The following is a 22,135-nucleotide window of genomic DNA, read 5'->3' on the forward strand; positions in this document are numbered from 1 at the left end:
TTTACTTTCTCCTTGATTTGATATATGAACTGCAACATTGATTTTGTTTAATCACATCAGCCAGCATCTGGTGGTGATTATACTCCTTAGTCCTTAATGGGACGCCAGCTACAGGGTACATTGGATCACGCATATTTGGCTTCCAAATTAGTTTAGGATATTTCATTTTTTTTTTTTTTTGTGGCTTAAAAGCGCCTTGAGACAGTTTTGTTCTGTGGAAGGCGCTACATTAATACAGTACTTGACCATTGACCATGAGTACTTTCGACTGCTACTTTGTCGGGGTTTTGTCCACATCAGGAGGGCCATGATCACACAGACAATCAACTTTTATTTCGGACGTATCCTTTATTCTTTATTTTATTCTTTATTCCAAACACCAATTTTAAAGGTAAATTTAAACTGTGCATATACAGTCTCTATGATATCAAATGAGGTTCTTCAAAAACAGTTTGCAAAACAGCACAAATTATCTATACCTCCCTTCTACAAACTATGGGTTGCGACCCAATGTTTGTGTCACGAAGAAATTTTGATGGGTCGTGCAGTCACTTCAGATAAAAACAAAATTATCAACCGAACCACGATGCATGCAAGTAAAGCTTGGTTTCCACAAAATCGCTACACGCTAAAGCCGACATCTTCGTTGATGCAGATTAATTGGGTGAGATTTCCTGATTGCGTCGGGACAAACGACAACGTAACCGCTCCTAAACACGTGTGTGGGCGCCGGGCACGCTTGTTCTGATTGGCCAATAGGCCTAGTTTTATTGACACTTAAAAAAGGTCAATTGCAGTGAAAACGTTTGGGGCACTGTAGCGATTTTACGGAAAGGCACACAATACTGAAAGGGGCCATGATAATCGTATACAGTATGTTTACTATTTGAATAAATTAAATCGGCCTAGTTCATTTTTAGAAAGTGAGACCTAGATACATATTTTGATGTTGAGACCGCTGGTCTTCCACTTGCATTCAAGGCAAGGTACCTGCTGAGCCTTTTTAAATCATTCTTTTCAAGAAACGATTTGTATGTCTTGAAGCATGTTCCAAGCAGAGCTTCTTCACGCCACAGGATGTCTCTGTTGTCTGGATGAAGTATTGCTGGCAAGATATTCTGTGAAGAAACCATGGAAATGCTATATTCCACATTACATTTTTTGGCATTTCTATAAACATTAATGTTAAAATGTAGAAGATTCTGAATGCTTTAACAAAATGGGTTCCTATTTAGTAATACAGTAAATGTCTTGCCTATTAATTTTCTCGCACCACCAAGATTAGAAATCTTACTTTTCTAGCCAAGACGTTTCGTTTGCCAGCCATCGCCAACATTAGTCCGCTCTGAATTCCTTTGATGTAAACTAATCCGGGAGCGACGGCTTGAATTTCTAAACGAGCTGCAAGATTAATGATGATGATTATAATGATGGTGATATTATGATGATTTTGATGACGTGATAATCATGAGCTAAGAAATGTGGCTCCATGCATGAGGCACTACAAAGTTTTATCAAGCATTGGACCGCACTGTTGCTGCATGGGAAGAAATAGAAATAAACCACCATATATTCGAATAATGCCCCGCTTTGAATAAACTTCCCCACCAGAATCTCATTTGGAATAAACGCCTCCCTCGAATTTAAGCCCCTGGACGTTTATTTTCATCCTCGAATAAACCCCCTCCTCCTAAATGACTGTAAGCAAATGTAATGGAAGCAACATCATTCTCAACAGTATAATTACTTTTTTTTTTTAAATCCTGGAGAAGGAAATCCGGGAAAAGAATAAACGCCTCTCGAATAAATTCCCCCTCAAAAAACCCTTCAATTCTCAACAATAAACGCCCTGGGACGTTTATTTCAATAAATACGGCATTGTTTTTCAATGGTGAAGTATCACAATTGGTTCAATAAAGATTATAACCATATTAAATATTGTATTTATATTTATTGTTATTCATTTTTTAGGTAAAACTTTTAATAATTTATTCCACTCTCTGCTGTAAAGCGCATAAAGGTATTTTACATTATGCACTAAATAAATAGACAATTATTATTATTGTTTAAAAAAAAAAGCATTAAACCAATAAAAACAGCGGTTACATGAACAGATTGTCATGGATGTAAATGACAATAGGTTTATAAGCAAACTTAGGCCTACTGTATAGAGACAAACTCCATTAATTAAATTATTTAAAAGTATCTATTCAGAAGTCTTCTTTTCGATTCAAATTCCTATTGTATTGATCTCTGTTGTAATGTACCTAGGCCAATGTGTTTCTCAACTAGCGTTGTTCGCGGCACGTACAAAAGAGGGTTAAGTAACTGCCTCCTATTACATATGATGGTGCTAGTAGCGATTGAATCCCCTTCATTCTGTTTAACGTGTCTGACGTCACAATAATTGACAACACAAATACCGCGTTGACCAGGCGGACACGGATAAATAGATACACCCTGTTCTTGCATTATTTTAGCAAGCATTATATAGAATAAACTAACTGTATAGAGTAAATATAATTTTCACAATATCAAACCGCCACAAATATGATATAACAAATAGGCCTACCATAATCATCGTTGCAGTGTAACGTGCCGTTGACTTGACCATCTGGACCGATTCGAATGAAGGATCCCGATCTTGAAACTAAGACTACACCCGGCAAAATGTGAGCTGGAACTGATGAACTGTTCATTGATTGACAACCAATCAACACATTCATAAAAATCAGCATAAGAAGCATAATATTATTATGCATAGTTACCTGTTATTCTGTTTTAATGTACGTCTAGTCTGGACAGAGGTTTGGATGAAAATGATACAAATCAGTATAATATGTCCCATACATAATAAGTACATAACATCTGCAATAACATTAAAATGTAGTTTGGGATTTAGTATACTGACTCATCTTAAAATTGGGTAAAGTTAATTTACAGTGTTGAAAGCTATCAAATAATATAGGCCAAGAGGTCGATATATAATAACTCCTCTTTCTATGGTGCTGAAGAGCAAAGTTTCTTTTAATTCATTTGTATGAGAAATAATGTTAAATATCGCTGTTTTTGTTGAAGGATAATACGATTAGTAACATCTTGTTCTTTTGAGCACTGTTATTATTTATCCATTTGTTTATATTATGTTTACGGTGTTACATAGCTAACCTAATTTGAATATTATTTACTATGATTTCCAGGATGCGATATATAAGCTATTGTAGCTTATCTATAGGGTTAAATCTGTACGTATATCCTATAGGTCTCCTTGGTCTAATGGATATGACACTCGCCCTGTCAGTGAAAGGTTGCAGGTTCGCATCGCGCCAGAGACACTTTTTGTCGTACAATTGTTTTAAAAGGAACTTTCCGTTGAAGGGCTAGCTATGCTTGATACGATTATAACCAGGGGCGGATTTAGGGGGGAGGGGTGGGAGGCGGCCCGGCCTCGCCCCCCCCCCCCCCCCCCCCCCCCCCCCCCCCCCCTCCCCTTTGAGAGGTAAAAAAATGGGAAAAAAGAAAAAAAGAAAGAAAAAGAAAAAGCCCAGAACGCCTCAAATGTTATTTTCGGGCGTCTAAAACACAGAAATTTCGCGGGGACATGGCCCAGGACCTCCTATTTCAGTGTTGTCTTGGTCGGCCAAAATTTCGGCCCCACTTTCGGCCTCCCCCCCTTTTGGACATCTCTGGATCCGCCCCTGATAACATCATTTTACTATTTAAGGACTTACCTTTTTATTATTTTAATAACCATTAGCTACAATAATATAGTGATAAAAGTTAAAGCGGTAATTATATAACTATGCCTATATATATTTTGAACGTTAAAGGAAAGGAAATCTGAGAGTTAACTTTAATTAAATGTTATTACAAGTTGTAAACGCAATCTGTGGACTTTGTGACAAATTGTTACGCCTACATTATTTCTTCGTGAGAATGAGTTCAATGGCCTATGGCCTTTAATGTGTAAAGTATAATATTAAATTAAGTACAACCTGCATCTAATGATATCAAATTATTTAATAAAATTAAATTATGCTTTAGTACGTGCTCCTCCATCGAACCATTGATGAATAATTCCCTATTGTAACGTGATAAAAGGAACTAGTATGAACCGATGGCAACTGGGAATCGACATTTCATAGGTCAAGTATCGAGTAGCTCCCCCGTTAATGAAAGTGTCACAGTGGTACCGAAAGCTCCAAGCCACTCAATACGGGAAGGTAACTTAATCGTATTTGTATTAGATTATTATTATTATTACAGTTCATAAAATTTCGGACACTGACTCGACCTTAATATATAAGGATGATTGGCCATTTTCCACTGGAAAAATCATATTGTAAATTTTAATATACAGTAATATAACATAACCAACATTGGATACAGAAAAGAGTGAAAAGAGGTAAATGCAGATAAAGTGTCCGGGCCAAAAATACAGGCAGTGTTAAGAGCATCTTGTTCTTGTTCTTGTTACTACTGCAGTACTCAACCGTATTACCGTATTTAAGCGTGGAGGAACGCGCGGACTGATGATCGGTCGCTCTTGTTTATTATTCAAAAATGTGTATCTTCTCCATTCCCTATTTATTTATTCGAATAACTCTTCGATTTTCTAGAATATTAGGATATAAAAGTACATGTCCCTTTTACAACGAAGCCTGGTAATTTGGACCTGTATTCACCAGGGGGGCGCCAGCGGGGGGCGGAGCCACAGCCATCCCCCCCCCCCGTGGGGAGAAAAAGCACAATTCGTCGGGAAGAAAAAAAGATTATATGTATTTTCTACATAATAGTAGACTCTAAAATCGGTTAAATAAGCCTTTTGAAACCCCTAAACTGTTAAAATTTTCGGGGGCTTCGCCCCCGGACCGATTTCGAAAACTTTTAATCAAAGCTCGACCACGCCCACATTGCTTTCGTCGGGGAAATCTGACCCCTCGTCGGGGACATCGCCCCCCCCCTCCCCAGTCGGGCAAATCCTGGCGCCACCCCTGGTATTCACATATTCTGACTTGTTAAATACTAATAACTCAATAACGACATTATTAACATTAAATCTTCATTACTTAGAGTAAATCAAATACAAATAAACATTTATGAATGACTTAAAAATATGTGAGGGTGTTTTGAAAACTACAGTAAAGGAAGAATGTTGATAATAATGATAAATAAAACAAGATAATCATTCATATTAGATTATTATTATTATTACAGTTCATAAAATTTCGGACACTGACTCGACCTTAATATATAAGGATGATTGGCCATTTTCCACTGGAAAAATCATATTGTAAATTTTAATATACAGTAATATAACATAACCAACATTGGATACAGAAAAGAGTTTATTTCTTCACACGATATAATAACAAATGATAAAATTAAACAACCAGATTTCATTAAAAAGAAAATAATGTGAAAGAGGGCACTGCTCAAAAAGAGAAACAGACAAAAACAAAGACCATTTATAGGCATATAATGGCTAATTATGTGGGTATTTTTTCCGAACAATCGAAAAGAACCAATTTAAATATTGGAATCCAGCTGATAAGCTGATAGTGAGTGTAACCTAATTAATTTAAATATAGGTAATCGTGTAATTAAGCGGGGTAAACGTGACAAACAGCGTTCACCTTCATTCCCGTTTTAAGTGTCGGCGGTGGAGGAGGGTGTGATCTGATGGGGATGACAGTGGCCATCTGTAATTTAAGTAAGTATAGCTACTTCTATTTGAACAATAAAAGACAGAAAGTAATGTATGGGGGGAAAATGATTTCAATAGGTTCCGAAATTTTAACGGAACTGATAAAAACCGAAAAAGGGTCCGAAATTGTAGCGGAACTGATAGAACTGAAAAGATGGACGGGTTCACACGTGTTCACCAGTACTGATGTCCACCACGACATGTGGGGCCTATAATTAGTTCTATGTATTTTAGAATACAAATGTGGAACTAAACTTTTGATATCCAATTACTATCCGAAATATTACCAACAGTTTTATTAACATTCTATATTTTATCCGTTATAACTCGAGTTTGCCCGTCTTTAAGGTTAGAATTGTGCGACAGTAATAATCACTGCAATATATTAAAATAACCTGGTATTTAGGCGATATTAATGCAAAAAATAGACACCAATAGTGCAACAAATAGGTTTGGAAGGTCTAATTCCTTGTCCGTTTGATTTCGGTTTTCATACTCCTGTCATGGTAATTCTTACCCTTCTAGGCCTATATTTTTAACCATGCTATATATAACAGATTAATATTGACGCTTATGTGGCTGCAAAGTGAATTAAACATGCAATACCAAATTTTGCTTCCAAAGAAAAAAAATAGACAGCACAGTTTCGCCAGTAAATTATTTAAAGTTTGAGAGAGAGCAGAGCTGGTCTGACCACCATCTTAAATTTCGCACATAGGCCTATGTAACAAAGGAGTTTTCCAAGATGTTACAAGAGGGACACGTGAGCTCAGTGCTCTAAGTCCTACGGTTCAAGCTTTGTTTGAGCGTGTATTTTATAATTTCGTATCAACAATGTAAGAATAAAAAAAAAAGTATAAAAAAAAAATGGCCCATAAATTGTTATTTTCTGTGTAAATATCGGCTCCGGCAGCGTTACCCTAATAAAAATATTGTTAAAATTATTAAATAAATTCGTTTTTACTTTGTAATTCGGTGTCTGTATGGGACAGCAAAAACTCAATTAGCCAAATCAGCCAGCACACTCCGCATTATTTGCAGCAAAGTTGTTAAGTCAGATTCGTCGTTTATGTTGTTTTTAATTTTATTTACAGATGATGGATTCCATTCTTTAAATTGTATTAATGTAATCTGCCAGTGTGTTACGAATTTCAAATATTTAAAACAAAATTATCTAAATTATGTCCACTGGAGTCTCTTGACGTTCACGCCTTGTTATCCTCCTCATCAAGACGTATATCCAAGCATCAAACATAGTAAGACCTAACGCATGATGAAATCAAGAAGTTATACATGTATGCTTTGATAACTACTTGGTTAAAATTTCATATTTTTTTCTCCACAGATCTACTAACTTTTGTTATCAATGAAAGATAAATTGTAGGGTGAAAACCTAAATTTATCGTGTCCTATTTAAAGCCGAACGAGAACGGGAATCGCACAATCGAAGGCTTTATAAATATTTGAATGTGATTGTTTACGTAAATTTAAACATAATTATTAATAGAACAATCGAATTTTAAAAACAGGCATGATAATCCAGCTGTGCAATTAAGTATGCAGAAGCACACTGGTTGATTATGATTTCTACAGAACATTCCCTTAGAAAAGTAGTTTATAGAATTATATAAGAACTCTTTCGAGGTTTAGAATACTATAGAAAATCGGTAGAATTCTATAGGTTATTAGTTGTAGCATTCTTAATAAAACCCAGTAAAATTAAATATTATAAACGTAGCTATTAATTATGAAACCTGTAGTTATTCTATAATATCAATAAGATCCATAAACCTAAATAGAATTATTTCAGTAGAAATTCAATACATTATTTTGCTAATGGTCTGTCGATTCATTAGACGATGTAGTAGACGATGAACTAACATTTAGGCCGGCAAGATATACAATGACTCAGTTCTGCAACATAAGTACTGTATGCCGATGCACTCTGAGTGAATTATTATAAATACAGGTCTCACCATTAGCAAAATAGTTGACGGAATTCTATAGAAACTCTATAAGAGGTTTAAGAGAATGCTATTGAAATTGATGGAACATCATAGGATATGTTCACAATGTACTACGAAACCTATAAATATTCTATAAATATTCAGTAAGATCAAAGACTTCTATAGAAGTAATGCTATAAATTCAATACACTATATTTTGCTAAATATGTTCATATATTTTATTTAAAAAATTGTCTTAGTAAAGTAGTTTATTGAATTTTATAAGAACTCTATAAGAGGTTTACGAGAATGCTATTGAAAATCGATGGAACATTATAGGTTATGTTAAAAATGTCTGAACATCTGTTTATGATATTATAAACGCCTATAGATATTTTACATATATTCAATAGGTTCTATACACTTCTCTAGAAGTATTCTATAGAAATTTTATAAATTATTTTTTCTAAGGGTATGTTCAAAATACAGAAACAATCATCGCAACACACAGCACACAAGTCCACATTTACAAAATATACAACATTAACACTTAGGACTATGCAATATAAATTTGTTGTTGCAAATGTGACTCAACAACAGGTAAGTGACTAACGCAGCAAGACATCGCTTCAAGCATCCGAGCATCAAACCTAGTAAGAACTAACCACCTCCTGTTTTTGAATTTCAGCTTGTCTACCATCCCTTACGCACAGCAACCCTTCTGTAAACCAAATTATGTAAATACCTCATAAATACTGTTTATTCTATTATTTTATTCTTGTTGGTTTTTAAGTCACTTGATAAAGGGTAGCAGGAGCTGCCTGGAATTGAGTGTACCTCAAAGTATAGGAAGGTAAGTCTGCCTGATTGCATGAATAAACATTACCTCTTGTGTTTAGCTATGTATAGGTGTTGCATACAAGGATAGTTGTAATACTAAACATCATCATCTTTCATATACATCGTTACGACTCATAACAATGTGTAAACCAAATCTTGTGTTAGACAAGCAAGTACTATATAGTGTACTTACTTGTACCTTATATAATATTATAACACTTCTTTTTTTTTCTTGGATGAGTTTTTTATTTGGGAAAACATGGTAATTGGGTTTAAATTTTCCATTTGTAACCGCGAATCAAACTGTTGTAATAAAAATAAACAAACTTGGTGTCTCTGTCTCTTTACTTGAAGTCGTAGAATAAGGTTATTTTTGATTGATCACATTTATCATTTGTTCAGTGGTATAATAAGCTTTTTTCGTTGATCATGGTGTGTTGAGAAATCATGTAGGCCTATATAGGCCTAGGCCATTCCTTATATTGTACCTTTGGTTGAAACTAGTATAATAAATGTGAACAAGACCTTGTCTCCGACTCTTTATTTACAATGAACGTCAATGTTCAATATTGCACACTAGTGTAAATATTTATTGAAAGGTGTTATTTGTCAATCATGACTGATTTTTTTTTATATTGTACCTTTGGTTCAAATTGATATAATAAAAGTGAACAAAACTTTGTGTCTGCCTCTTTATTTACAATGGACGTCAATGTTCAATATTGTAAACTAGTGTAAATGTTTATTGAAAGATATTTCTTGCCAGTCATGACTATGCTTAACGTTCTGTGCTTTTCCAATTCTTGGAATTTTTATAACATTCAATTTTATTTTCTCGTTTCAGGTACTGATGCAGTCACCCTTGGGTATACAGAATCTGTTTCCCATTCATATGCTTGCATGTAATATTCAATTTGATTGTCTCGTTTCAGGTACTGGTACGCTCACCATTAGGCTTATGCGGAACATGTGTCCGTGCTGTGTGTTGTATCATGGTTGTATCCTGTGGTATTATCAGGTTTTGAAGTATTTTATAACATAAAATTTTATTGATGTCATTTCAGATACTGGTACGCTGATCTTTGGATACATGGAACCTCAATGTTTCCTCTCAAACATGAATATTTTGTGCTATTTTCATGGTTTTGAATTGTCATTTCAGAGATTGGTACGGTGCCCTGTGCAAGTCGAACCCGTTTTATCTAAACTATGCCTAAATGATCGCTTTGTATTGTACTACCGTCTAAAACCATTCTATTTGGACAATCTCTAATTCTCCTCCACTCTCCTGTATTTTATTTTCACTTTATTTTTTATTTTTTCTTTCTACCATTTTCTTACTGTTGTTCTGGACATGTGCTACACAAGTGCTCAACATTGATCAACAAAAACAAAAACAATTCTAGACCTACCTCTTCAGATATTGTTTTTATTACAATGGGAAAATTAAAAGTCGGGGAAGCTCACCCCCCCCCCCTTTCCCCTATCTAGGGATAAATTTTTTCCCGGGGGAGAACCCCGGACCCCCTTTCGCTTTGAGGTTTATCGATTCATGGAAAAAGAATACATGCAACTACTATTGTTATTTTTTTATGACCCTTTAGATTTAATGAGTTTTAATCATGATGTATTGTTGCAATAAATTTCCATGCTTTATTTCAGAGGTTAGTCAAGATAGTGAGGGACTATGGAACTACTAGCATGCCTGCAAATTAAAAAGCAAATAGCATATGCTACGCGCTCGCAACTTGCCTATGTGTATGTGTATGTATGTATTTGTCTTGTGTAGGCCTATTTGTAATTATGTGTGTATTTGTCATTACGCACAATTTAATGTTCTTAATCTTGTGTATTGGTATGTGTATTTATGTGTTTATTTGTATAGTGTACCGTATGTATATACGCACAATTTAATGTTATTAATCTTGTGTATTGGTATGTGTATTTATGTATGTAGTTGTATATTTGTATGTATTATGTATATACACTTGCCGTATTAAATCAAATTCAAATTCAAATAATTTTATTTGATGGTATTATTCGTATTAATCTAATGATTCTCTATTTCTATATTGAGTCCTGAGTGATTACAATTATCTGAATGCCCAGTAATACCAATGGACGAGAGGATGGATGGACACTGCATGTGATGATATGATGTGGAATGACTAGACTAAAAAGGATACATTGATAGTGACGTCAGCAGTGCGCATTTTTCAGATATGATACGTGTATGTAAACAAATTTGCAATAATGCGATTTAAATATATGTAGCTGAATGTGATGACATAGATGTTGAAAATTGTTTAGGATTGACTCAAAATGTCGCACAAAGAAATTTTTTTACGATTGACTCAAAAAGTCGCACTTTATTTACAATGGACGTCAATGTTCAATATTGTAAACTGGTGTAAATGTTTATTGAAAGATATTTCTTGCCAGTCATGACTATGCTTAACGTTCTGTGCTTTTCCAATTCTTGGAATTATTATAACATTCAATGATTCTCTATTTCTATATTGAGTCCTGAGTGATTACAATTATCTGAATGCCCAGTAATACCAATGGACGAGAGGATGGATGGACACTGCATGTGATGATATGATGTGGAATGACTAGACTAAAAAGGATACATTGATAGTGACGTCAGCAGTGCGCATTTTTCAGATATGATACGTGTATGTAAACAAATTTGCAATAATGCGATTTAAATATATGTAGCTGAATGTGATGACATAGATGTTGAAAATTGTTTAGGATTGACTCAAAATGTCGCACAAAGAAATTTTTTTACGATTGACTCAAAAAGTCGCACAAAATACAGGATATATGTGATTCCAAGAGATATAACAATAAACAAACTTAATGAACACAAATTATGTAAAAATAGATTAGGAGTGAAGAGTTCAAATTTATCTTGACATGTTTATCAATATTACATGCAATGGCTTAAAACAAAAACAAAAGTGATGCTAATAAATATATTTTCTTTTTTCAGTGCAAGAACGAAGAGGTGTCTATCCAAGAAAGTGAAAATAATATTCAAGCATTGATGCAAACGCATGCATTAATGTACAATTATAAATCATTTGCCTATTAATACACTTACTTCTCAATCGCAATAACGTTAACAAGATATGAAATATAATCTCTATAAAGTTTAGAAATGTTTTAAATAACTGTAAAATTTCAACAAAATTATGATTTACAGTAACAGTATGAAAAATAGTATTTAGTCATTACACTTAATTAATATACAACAAAGAATCTTGCAAGAATTTTAAAATATTTTCAAATTATAAATTTATCTGATAACTGCACGATATTCAACAAACTTTTTGTCAATAAAGTGTATGATAATATAGGATAAAAATTAATTAAAATGCATAACAATATTATTTACATATCAGTATTAACAACCTATATTAAGGCATGATTGTTATAAATATTCTGACAATTTACATTGAGCTAATGTTTGTTTCTGACTTTGTAAGTTTTAATGTGCTCTTACTATACCTCACCCGTTGTGTTCAACAAATTGTTTAAATGCATAAGATGTATTTTCTTTTTCGAAATCAATATTTCAATTTTGCCTTGTTTATTCAAAAAATAAATATTTAAATAATGACTAATTTAAACAAAATCTATTTTAATTCAGCCTAATTACAAATTTTAAAATACTTATATTAGCTATGTGTTAATTTGTTAATTAAATTTACGTATTTTCATTAAATTTCTTAATTTAATACAAAATAAATAGGTTTTTATGTTGCTTTTTTATTTCCAAAATCAATCTGCTTCAACGTCTTATCTTGTATTGTTCCCTATACAATGACTATTTTACCTTTGCAGTTCAGTCTGCTTAATCCATTGCCTGAAAGTATTCCACTGTTGCTTTTCAGTCATATTATACCTGTGCTACTACTACTCTGTTTTAATTCTGAAAGGTATCTTCCTCTTTATTTCAAATACCCTTAGTGGTGGCAGGTGTCCAATTAGTGTAGGTGGGTAGAGTAAGTATTTAAGTACATCAGTCTAGCTTAGAAGGGTAGATTAAGTATTTAAGTACATACAGTAGCTAGGTTATCTAAGCGTAGTATTAGGGACAGAGGAATAGTACCTTAGCTCCTGCTTTGTATTCTTTTATAACTATTGCTTATTTTCTTTTCACAAAACCTGTATCAAGCTTACTTACTGTACTTACTTATCCTCTACTGACCCAGTGGCCCATAAGGCTGTAATGCTCTCTCTCCAGCGTCCCATGTCTTTGGCCACAGTTTTAGCTTCGCTCCCGGATGTCCACCCCAGTATATCCCCCCTCTTTTCCCACTGTTCGGCGCCATGTTGTTTTTGGTCGCCCCAATTTTATTCTTCCTTCGGGTGCCCATGAAAGTGCAGTGATGCAATGGCTCTCCTCTTTCATTCCCAGCACGTATCAAGTTTGCTTCATCACAACTTCTTTCTTCTTCAATATTTCCTACTACATAGTTTCGTATTTGTTTATTTAAACTTTATTAAAATTAATAATGCTATAATAACGTTAAGAATAATAATTTAATAAAAGTTAATAAATATCAATAAATTGTATTGATAATTAATAATAATGTATTTAATAAAAACAAATATTAATCAATATAAATAATTTTCATCCCTTTTAAAATTATATTTTTTGGCTTACTATATGGCAATCGTAATATAATATTATAATATTAAAAGATTATACCAAAATGATTATAATGAGTGACAATAATAAATATTTTTGTTATATTTAAATAGTTTGCACCCTACACAATTTTGAGTAAATCGGTTCTATAACGGTTGAGGTATAAACAGAGGCTGTTTATCTGTATATAATATGTGTATGTGTATATGTGTATTATAGGCCTACAAATGAGTTTAACTGTATAAACACATGTAGTTAAGCTCATGGGGGCAGTGATAAGGGTGAGAATGCAGATCTTGCCTGGGAGCTAATCTCCTGTCACTGTCGTGGGTTTCCTCCGAGTCCTTCGGTTTCCCCCCACACAAATTTTGTATTTGTTTTTTTAACATTCGATTTTATCAATTATTTCGTTCTGGATATTATTTGGAAGGTGTGAAAATAAAATAAAAAGTGTTATCATTAATAATGGTTGGGTGTCTGAAAGTTTCAAAATTTCGATAGTTATCAGACAAGGATGCCCTCTATCGGCATTACTTTTCATTGTTGTAGTAGAAATGGCCTCAGATATAGATGTGATGACTGATGGGTATTAGCTTGCCGAACAAAATATTTACTAGTAACGCACGAGAGGAAAGAATAGCACAGCTTGCTGACGATAGAATATTATTTATTGCAGATGAACAAAGTATATCCAAACTAATTAATGCCAGTATTGGAAACATACCAGAAGATGTCATATGCCGGAGGCATCAATAGCCTAATTTTTAATTTCTTCTGGAATTGTAAATCTGAAAAAAGTGAAAAGAAGTACATTAATAGCAGATTATTATGAAAGTGGCCTAAAAATGCCTGACATCAGTTCACAATGTAAAGCATTACAAATAAATTGGATGAAAAGACTAATGAACGAGGGTGACGCTTTGTGGAAAATTATACCTAAATACCACTTTTCTTTAAATATAAATATAAAAAGGTTGCAATTGTGTATATTTCTTTTAGCATAGCCTATTTGTTCTTTTACCTACAATTAGCTTATAAAAAGTGAAAACTTCACTATGGTTAAGCAAGATGTAATTTTGTTCAAAGATAACCAGAAAAAGCTTAATCTCTTACAATTAAACGTATGTTTCTCCTTTTCGAAAACTTAATTGCAGTTAACTATCTTTCATATCTCTGTGTTGTAGGTAAAATACCATGCAGCAATTTAAAGTTAAATTGAGCTAACCTATAATTTTAAATTTCTTTACTTTTTGTATCCAGACATTATTCTAATCAATATTTTTTGTATGATGTTTTCCCCACATCTTAATAGACGACGGTATAGTATCACCTAGATTTTATAATATCGGTGTAGACATACTTGGTTTTTATTTTTTCATATTAATTTTCATTCGATATTTTAGGCTTATTAACGATATGTCTTATGTTTACTATTATTATATTAAACCAATGACCATGGTATAGCTTTTTAATTGAGTATACTCCGAAATCCAATTTTGCTTATTTTGAAGCTTATTTAATAAGATATTTGGGACAATCAAACTATTGTTTTGAATAATATCTTTCACCTATATTAAACCCGATTTTACCTAATTGGAAGAAAGCCCTCTGCGTTTGTTGTAGTTTTGTGGCTGTAGAGAGCGCTCGTTCAGTTGTCTGAATGCAAAGAAATAACAAAAGCAAGGAAGAGAGGTGCCTAGCCTACAAAATTTCAATATGTTGCAGTAAATGAAACTGTATTTTACAGTATTTTTGCTTGTTTGTGTGAAAATTTATCATTTGGTTGGTATTTAATGTTATGTCGTCCACAAGTAACGGAGTCGTGCGTAGTGGCTCCATCGGAGGAGAATTTTATGATTTTTCATGCAAGGTGAGTCACCGCTTTCTTCAGGCTGACCCTGGATGGATGTGGTGTGTATGGCCACAGTAGCTCCTCCTACTTAACTATTGTAGTAAACTGCCTAGGCCTAGGGCCTAGGCTCCAGTACAAGGATTCAAGTATGATGAAAGTGTTACTCTGTACTGCATTCTTACATAACTACAAGTCGTCCAAGCATTTGAATCTGAAGAATTTGCTTCTGATTAAGAATTTATCGAATATAGGGGCTAGGCCTAGACAGGTCTATTTTTGTGTCAATTTAAATTACCGTAAAAACCTAGGCTACTGGACGGTTTCCTAAATTCCATCTGAGAATTAGAGCTTACTGTGAATCTCAGCACTATTTACCATAAATGCTTGAATAATTTTTGGAGGCTTCAGTGCAGCGGTTATTCAAGAGCGGCAGTTATTCGAGAGCGGCGCTTATAAAAAATATATTGGCTTGGCATTTTCCATTCTCTTTCCCATGTTACCTACCTCACGTATTCCCATACTTCAGTAGGCCACGATATCGTAAATAAACATTTAATAAAGAAATTTTTGTGCCTTCATTGAGTTATTTCTTCATTTTAACACTGAATCATATGCCTTGTATTTAAATTCCTGTTTTTCAAATTGTTTCATTTACACACAGGGTAATACATATACTCTCAATTAAGTTCTGCGGCGCTTATTCGAGAGCAGTGCTTAGCAACAAAAATTAGGTTTTGTGCGACGCTTATTCGAGAGCAGCGGTTATTTGAGAGCGGCGTTTCTTCGAGCATTTACTGTAACTGATATTTGTCTTATATTTTGTAATCATGTTTTTTCCTCACTTGATTGTCTTATGTTCACTTCAAAGTCAAATGTCATTTCAGTTTAAGGCATGTAGCCTAGCTGTAGCTTCCTGGCGATTTTCTGCGCAAATTTGGGCCAATTTTTTAGGTATCATCTGCACAATTAAAAAACTTTACAGGTATGGTCTATGAACAGTACTTAAAACATGAAAGATTAACTCTGCTGAATTTGCATTAGGAGCAGCTAATTTATGAATTAAATCAGTTAAATTGAATATAATTGAGCTATTTGTTATCCTCCACTGATTAATCAAGTATTAATTAGGTTATGTAGTCAATTATACAGTGAAATGATCTGGAGCTTGGGATGTATAAAATTTGTGAGGGTAATTAATTTTTTCCAATATACAGTAAGTTACTAAACCTTTCCATCACTGTTTTGGACAGTAACATTTAGTTATATTTTAGACAGTGATACTGTAAAACCCATTCAACCAAAAGGCTGTTAAACTCTAAAGCCATGTACAAATGCTCAATCAAGGAAACTAATTAAGAAATTTAATGCATAATGCAAATTGCTTTGAGTGGGTGTTTTTATGGCTTTACGTGTCGTCGCATTACCAGCTGTAGCCTAGTGTTATGCCTGCTCACACACGCATACACAATGGATCATAACACAAGCCCCTCCCCCGAAAATTGTTGCTAGTCTGTAGTTGAGTTCATGAAAATAGGTCAACTCGGCCACAAGTCAACTCGGCCACATTTAACTCGACCACAAGCCAACTTGGCTACAGTAAATGAATTCACAAACCAACTCGGCCACAAGCCGACTAGGCCACAGTCAACTCGACCACAAGTTATCTCGGCCACAGTAAATGCAGTCACAAGCCAACTCGGCCACAAGCCAACTCGGCCACAAGCCAACTCGGCCACAAGCCAACCCGGCCACAAGCCAACCCGGCCACAAGCCAACCCGGCCACAAGCCAACCCGGCCACAAGCCAACCCGGCCACAAGCCAACTCCGCCACAAGCCAACTCCGCCACAAGCCTGTGCTTTTATATTTTAAAAAATTAAATACCTAATTTATAATGAAAATATTAATAATAATGATAAAATAGAAGAGTGCATTGGTGGATCACATGAGCAAAAAAAAATTATGAAAATGCAAATCAGAAATAAAAATCAAATGAATAGTAATTAAAAGAAAAAAAATATTTGTAACATATTTATCAATACAAAGAAAAGAACTAATTTAATTTGGATCAAAGCAAGAAAAAAGTGAAAATAAAAATATTACATCCATCCTTTGATAGTATCATTAGTGTTGGTAACCAACACGCTGTAATCTACAGTAGTTGAAAACACATTAAGCATTGCATAATTCCATTAATATAGATTGTTGTAGCTATGATCTAGTCTGTTTAAACCCAGTGGAATTATAGCACACAGGCTTGGCTGTGGTGGTGTGGGCCTGCTGTAGCGTGCATTATTAGTTTATGTTTGCTTAGTGTCAGCTTTCGTTGAGCAATTTGAATCCTAGAATCTGGACAGACAGTGATGCTAAAATGCCATTTCACTGGAGAATTCATTGATACCTACAGTATATTGGGGGGGGGGGGAAGAGATACTAATATGGGGAAGCTGATAATGCGGGGATGGGGAACCCTCTGTGGGGGGAAATGTGATGATTAGAGGTGATTGCAAGGAACTGCAAACTTTCTCTGGGAGCTTTTTCAAGATTCAAGATTACTTTTTGTCATATGTTCACAAGTTCATAAAACACATTAAATTCATTTTCCAAAAACAGCATGATAAAAATATAAAAACAGTGTACAAAACAAAGGTTATAATTGTTTGAACAAATTCATTTCCTCAATAATTCCTTCTAAGATTATGATATAAATGAATGCTATTAATAAGGCCAAGTAAAAAAAATGATTAGTTTCTTGTCCCCTCGCGCAACCATTTTCTCTGCCACATTAATTTTTTTTTTACCTATATTTTACAAAATGTACAAAAATCTTGCTAACTCGCATCAGAAAAATTCCTCTCTCGGTTGTGGTTGGGGAACATGTTGTATGAATCATGTCTAGTGCTTCTTTTATTTGCCTCCACTGTGTCTACTTGGTAAAAGGAATAAAGTGCAGTAGTAGCTCTGTATTCCATCGACCATCTTGGATTTTCCATCTCATAGTAAAAAAAATAGTGCCCTCATTCTTCGTTTTTCAAAATATTAGGACGAGAATCTACTCTTTTTTTTTTAACTTGGCCTAAAATACAAAAATCCACAAACAATTTCTCATTAAAAGTATAAAATATGTTATCAAATAAAACACATTGAAAACAATTCTTTCTTTGCTGGTGATGCAGAATTTTTAGTAGAAAAATCAATTTAATAGATTATAATAATAATAATAATAATAATAATAATGATAATAATAATAATTCTGGATTTTATATAGCGCCTCACGTTGACACAACCTCGAGGCGCTTAACAACAACAGAGAAAAAAAAAAAAAAAAACAACAAATGCAAATTTACTAAAAAATTATTATCAAAAATTTGGGTTTTAGTTTAGTTTAATTAAGTTCAAATGATTGGTGAGATCATTATCAAAAATATTATTATAACAGTAATATTATTACCATGCAATTATGAGGATTAACCGTGGGTGAATGCACAGAATAGGATTATTTATAATTTATGCGTCTGTAAATATAATAGACCTTTCCGGAGTGTCAATCAAACTTATCAACTGACTAATCAGAACAACGCTGGGATTACGCGCGCGTCTCACAAACACACGTGTTGTCCGACAAACGCACGTGTTTGCGAATGTTTTAACATTGTCGTCTTGTGGGACCTTAGCAACAATATCCAATGGGCGGGGCTTAGCGGAAAGGTCCATTATATTTTTGTTCTATTTTTTATTTGAAATTTATCATTGTTTAGTAGCTTTAAAGTTTAATCTACCTACCTTTGTACAGGTAATATATAATGAGAATGGAATGTATAAATATTATGTAAATTTTCTTTGTCAATACTGTGATGAAGCACATTTCCATAAATGCCCTTTTAAAATGTTAATGTGAATAACACCTGCTTGGAACAGAATTAAATGTGGCTGAGACTAACAATTATGTCTATTATTAATAATCTTTTTATGATAATGTGGTTTTAATACTAGAATTTTATTTCGCATAATATTTACAATTTTAATTTTGTGTATTTTATATGTTTTATATGTCCAAAATGATTGAAAGTTGCTGGATTCTAGTACTGTACCCTGATAACACCTGTATTTACTCTATGACCATTTTAAATAAATGAACAAATAACATAAAAAACATTAATACGTGATATATGAAACTTGATATGATAGTAGGCGTACAGGGATAATAGGTATCTCAACTACTACATATAAATGTTATGTAATTTAATAATCCTTACTTTCAATTTTAACTTATCCAAAACCTTCGATACGGAGAGATAAAATATAACAAACATTCAAAAAGGAATCGACACTTCATACTGTTTGCAAATACATAAACACATCAAAGTACAAATGGAAACCAAACAGATCAAATAGGAAATAATAAGATGAGATATTACACTGTGTTATTACTAACAAGTTGCTTAGCCTGTTAGAATGTACTGCATAGATTTAATAAATGATTGATTGATTGATTGACAGGTGATGCTGATAGGAGATTCAGGTGTTGGTAAGACGTGTCTTCTGGTTCGCTTCAAGGATGGTGCCTTCCTCGCTGGAAGCTTTATCTCTACAGTTGGGATTGATTTTAGGGTGAGTCAATTTCAAAATTATTTGATTCTGTGTTTATTTATCAACATCATTATAATGAAGTAATCATAGGCTGTTCACTTACTGATATAATATTTCCTCATAGTACGTTGAGCGAAGCGTTTATTCACGCTCTGTAAGACTGCCTGACCCTAGGGGGCAGTCTTGAGCAAATCATTCAAATGGTCTGTCACTCAACACATCATTAGGTCGCAGTCTCATAGAATCGCATTGACCCAACGTGGGCAACACTGTCTTAGCCTTTCATTGTAACTGTCATTCTATACTTACCTGTAATTGTATGTTGGGTGTTTAAATAAGTTCATAAAAAGGCACATGGTAAAGTTTGTTGGATGGGATTATTGTAGCAAATCGCATAGAATATCACACTGAAGCCTGCAGTATTTCTCACAGAATAATATTGGGCATTGGACTATTGGAAATACAGCTTTACAATAATAATAATTTTGTCCTAACGTACTGTAACCTACTGTTTAATTAGTTAATGTGACGCTCATAAATTTTTTAACAATTTTGTAGTAGAATTTATCCTCATATAACCTAACATATATTCAGTGTAATTATAGAAATAAGAGTAAAATTAAACCATAATCCTACTCCATAATGATCAGGTTTAAAAGGTCATGCAATGCTCCAACCTAAATAGTATTTTTTTTTTCCTTGCTTTTAATGTGGTTCCTTGTCTGATCATTGATTGGTGATATATTCTTTCTGTTTTTTTGATGTGTTATACTGTGCCTTTATTTTCCTGTTGTTAAATGATTTTCTGTACTATGAGCATGAAATAAAAGCAAAGCAAAACCGTAAAATATATAAATAATTACTACATTGAAATATTTTTTACAACAATTAATTTCCATTTTTGATGTTCATTGTGTACAGTACAGTATGTACACAATTAATTATGTATTTAAATCCTGTTCAAATGATGTCCGATAGTTCAGATATTGTCCACTGAGTATCAACTAATGCTATTGGTATACTCCATGAATTACTGTACCAATATTTTAACCTTGCAAAAATTAACTTGGGCATGATAATATTGATATTTTTAGATCAGGAATTACAATTAATGAATAGATTGGTTACTGATAAATTTAATAGTAAGCTCATCTCGCACACAAATATAAGCAGCTTCACAAACAGCCATAAATAACAGTCTGTGAAGCTGTTTACTTCCTTATGTTGTGGAATTTGTTGAGGTACTGTGAAAAATAAATATTAAAAACATGTTTGATATTTTTTCCCGGCCGTTTTCAGTCAAGTTCTCACAGAGTGTATTGGACTTGTGAAAAATACAAATTAACAATAATTATGTGTAGCATTTTTATGTCATTATATGCCGCGGTACAACTGTCTCAAGTCAAAACTTTTACAGATTTATTAAATAGATTTGTAATTGTATGCATGCACATCTCTTAAACATACTCAAAAACAGTTATTCATGTTAAGCGAATGTAGGTCAAGGTTTATGAACTTCAGTGGTACTGTATTCTGTAATAACCAAGAAATGTTAATTTTGGTTAAATTGAAGTATAAGACACATGTCAAGTATGTCCTTGATTTTTAAGAGATATTCTTAAATCAAATATAAAAAGTGAAATTATTATGATGTTTTGCAGGCACTTTCTCATTAATTATGTAACGTATGTTTCCTGTTAATGCTAGTGTATTGTGTATAATTAAATATGGAAAAATTTCTGAGTTATACGGTACTACTTTAGATCATACAATTTTTCAAATTCAAGATTCAGTGATTCATCATTATAACTGAATTGTTTTCGTGGGCAGAAGTGAAGATCTCATGTTACAATAAACACTCTTAAAAAGTCAACTGTCAAAAACAATAAATTAAAGGGGGGGTGCGGGGATGAGACAAGTGGCCATATATTGCTTATTTAACCTTTCCTGAGTTCGGGAAAAATACTTAAAAAATTCAAAATGTTGAGATGTAAGGATAATTACAGAAACAAAACATGATATGATGAGACAGGAAAATCAGGTGAAAACGAGGCTGATCACTTTTTTCAGTAGCTTGGTAGCATTTCCTAACCAACTCATTAATATTCAAGACAAGTCTGTCAATTAATTTTTGGCGAGCAGCTGATCGAAAAATCGTCCCGACGATCGAGTGACTAGCCTAGATACAGTGTGAAGTCGTGAGTTTTTGTGATCGTTTACGTACGCAGTTACAGAGAGACGGTTTAGTCAACGTCAATTCAATCATGGAGGAATAATTCAATTGAATTAATAAACGTATATCAGTCCGATGACTTGACTTGTTTGTTTATAATTAGGCCTACACCTATGCCTAGGATCATGGTATAGCACAGTCAGTGTCTACCCAGCAGCAGTAGCGCACTCCTGTCCAGGACACTGCTCCAGTCCCGCAGCAGGTGAGTTCGCACGCAGCCTTATCCAGCTGACGGTAAAGATAGTAGGTTTCTACTACTAGCCTAGCCTAGACTTGTCATGCCATCTTTGTCACATTAATTGTGC

The 22,135-nt window shown here is 33.7% G+C and overlaps 2 protein-coding genes across 2 annotated transcripts in view; one reads left to right on the plus strand and one right to left on the minus strand.

Annotated features, from left to right (window-relative positions):
- Nucleotides 1-719: 719 nt before the first annotated feature.
- On the minus strand, nucleotides 720-2,763 carry LOC117125207 (fibroblast growth factor 20-like). The gene is made up of 3 exons (XM_033271653.1): nucleotides 2,573-2,763; nucleotides 1,295-1,401; nucleotides 720-1,118 (listed from the first exon to the last, which is right to left on the minus strand). The coding sequence occupies exons 1-3, from the start codon at nucleotides 2,760-2,762 to the stop codon at nucleotides 906-908; spliced, it is 510 nt and encodes a 169-aa protein (XP_033127544.1). The 5' UTR covers nucleotide 2,763; the 3' UTR covers nucleotides 720-905.
- A 12,056-nt stretch (nucleotides 2,764-14,819) lies between these two features.
- Nucleotides 14,820-22,135, plus strand: part of LOC117125211 (ras-related protein Rab-26-like) — a 30,228-nt gene continuing 22,912 nt past the window's right edge. Inside the window, exons 1-2 of the mRNA XM_033271657.1 lie at nucleotides 14,820-15,026; nucleotides 19,508-19,618. Of these exons, the coding sequence (XP_033127548.1) occupies nucleotides 14,955-15,026; nucleotides 19,508-19,618 (183 nt within the window). The 5' untranslated portion in view covers nucleotides 14,820-14,954. The remainder of the gene's footprint in view (nucleotides 15,027-19,507; nucleotides 19,619-22,135) is intronic.

Source organism: Anneissia japonica, unplaced genomic scaffold (assembly GCF_011630105.1).
Source record: "Anneissia japonica isolate Jap-2015-1 unplaced genomic scaffold, ASM1163010v1 scaffold212_len457575_cov179, whole genome shotgun sequence".
Classification (NCBI taxonomy): Eukaryota; Metazoa; Echinodermata; class Crinoidea; order Comatulida; family Comatulidae; genus Anneissia; species Anneissia japonica.

Bases quoted from the DNA above. Each gene is read 5' to 3' on its own strand.
- LOC117125207 (XM_033271653.1), bottom strand. From the start codon at position 2,762: ATGCATAATAATATTATGCTTCTTATGCTGATTTTTATGAATGTGTTG. The intron at 1,402-2,572 runs GTAGGCCTATTT...TTAATCTTGCAG, and splicing joins ACACTGCAACGATGATTATG to CTCGTTTAGAAATTCAAGCC. The intron at 1,119-1,294 runs GTAAGATTTCTA...GTTTCTTCACAG, and splicing joins GAAACGTCTTGGCTAGAAAA to AATATCTTGCCAGCAATACT.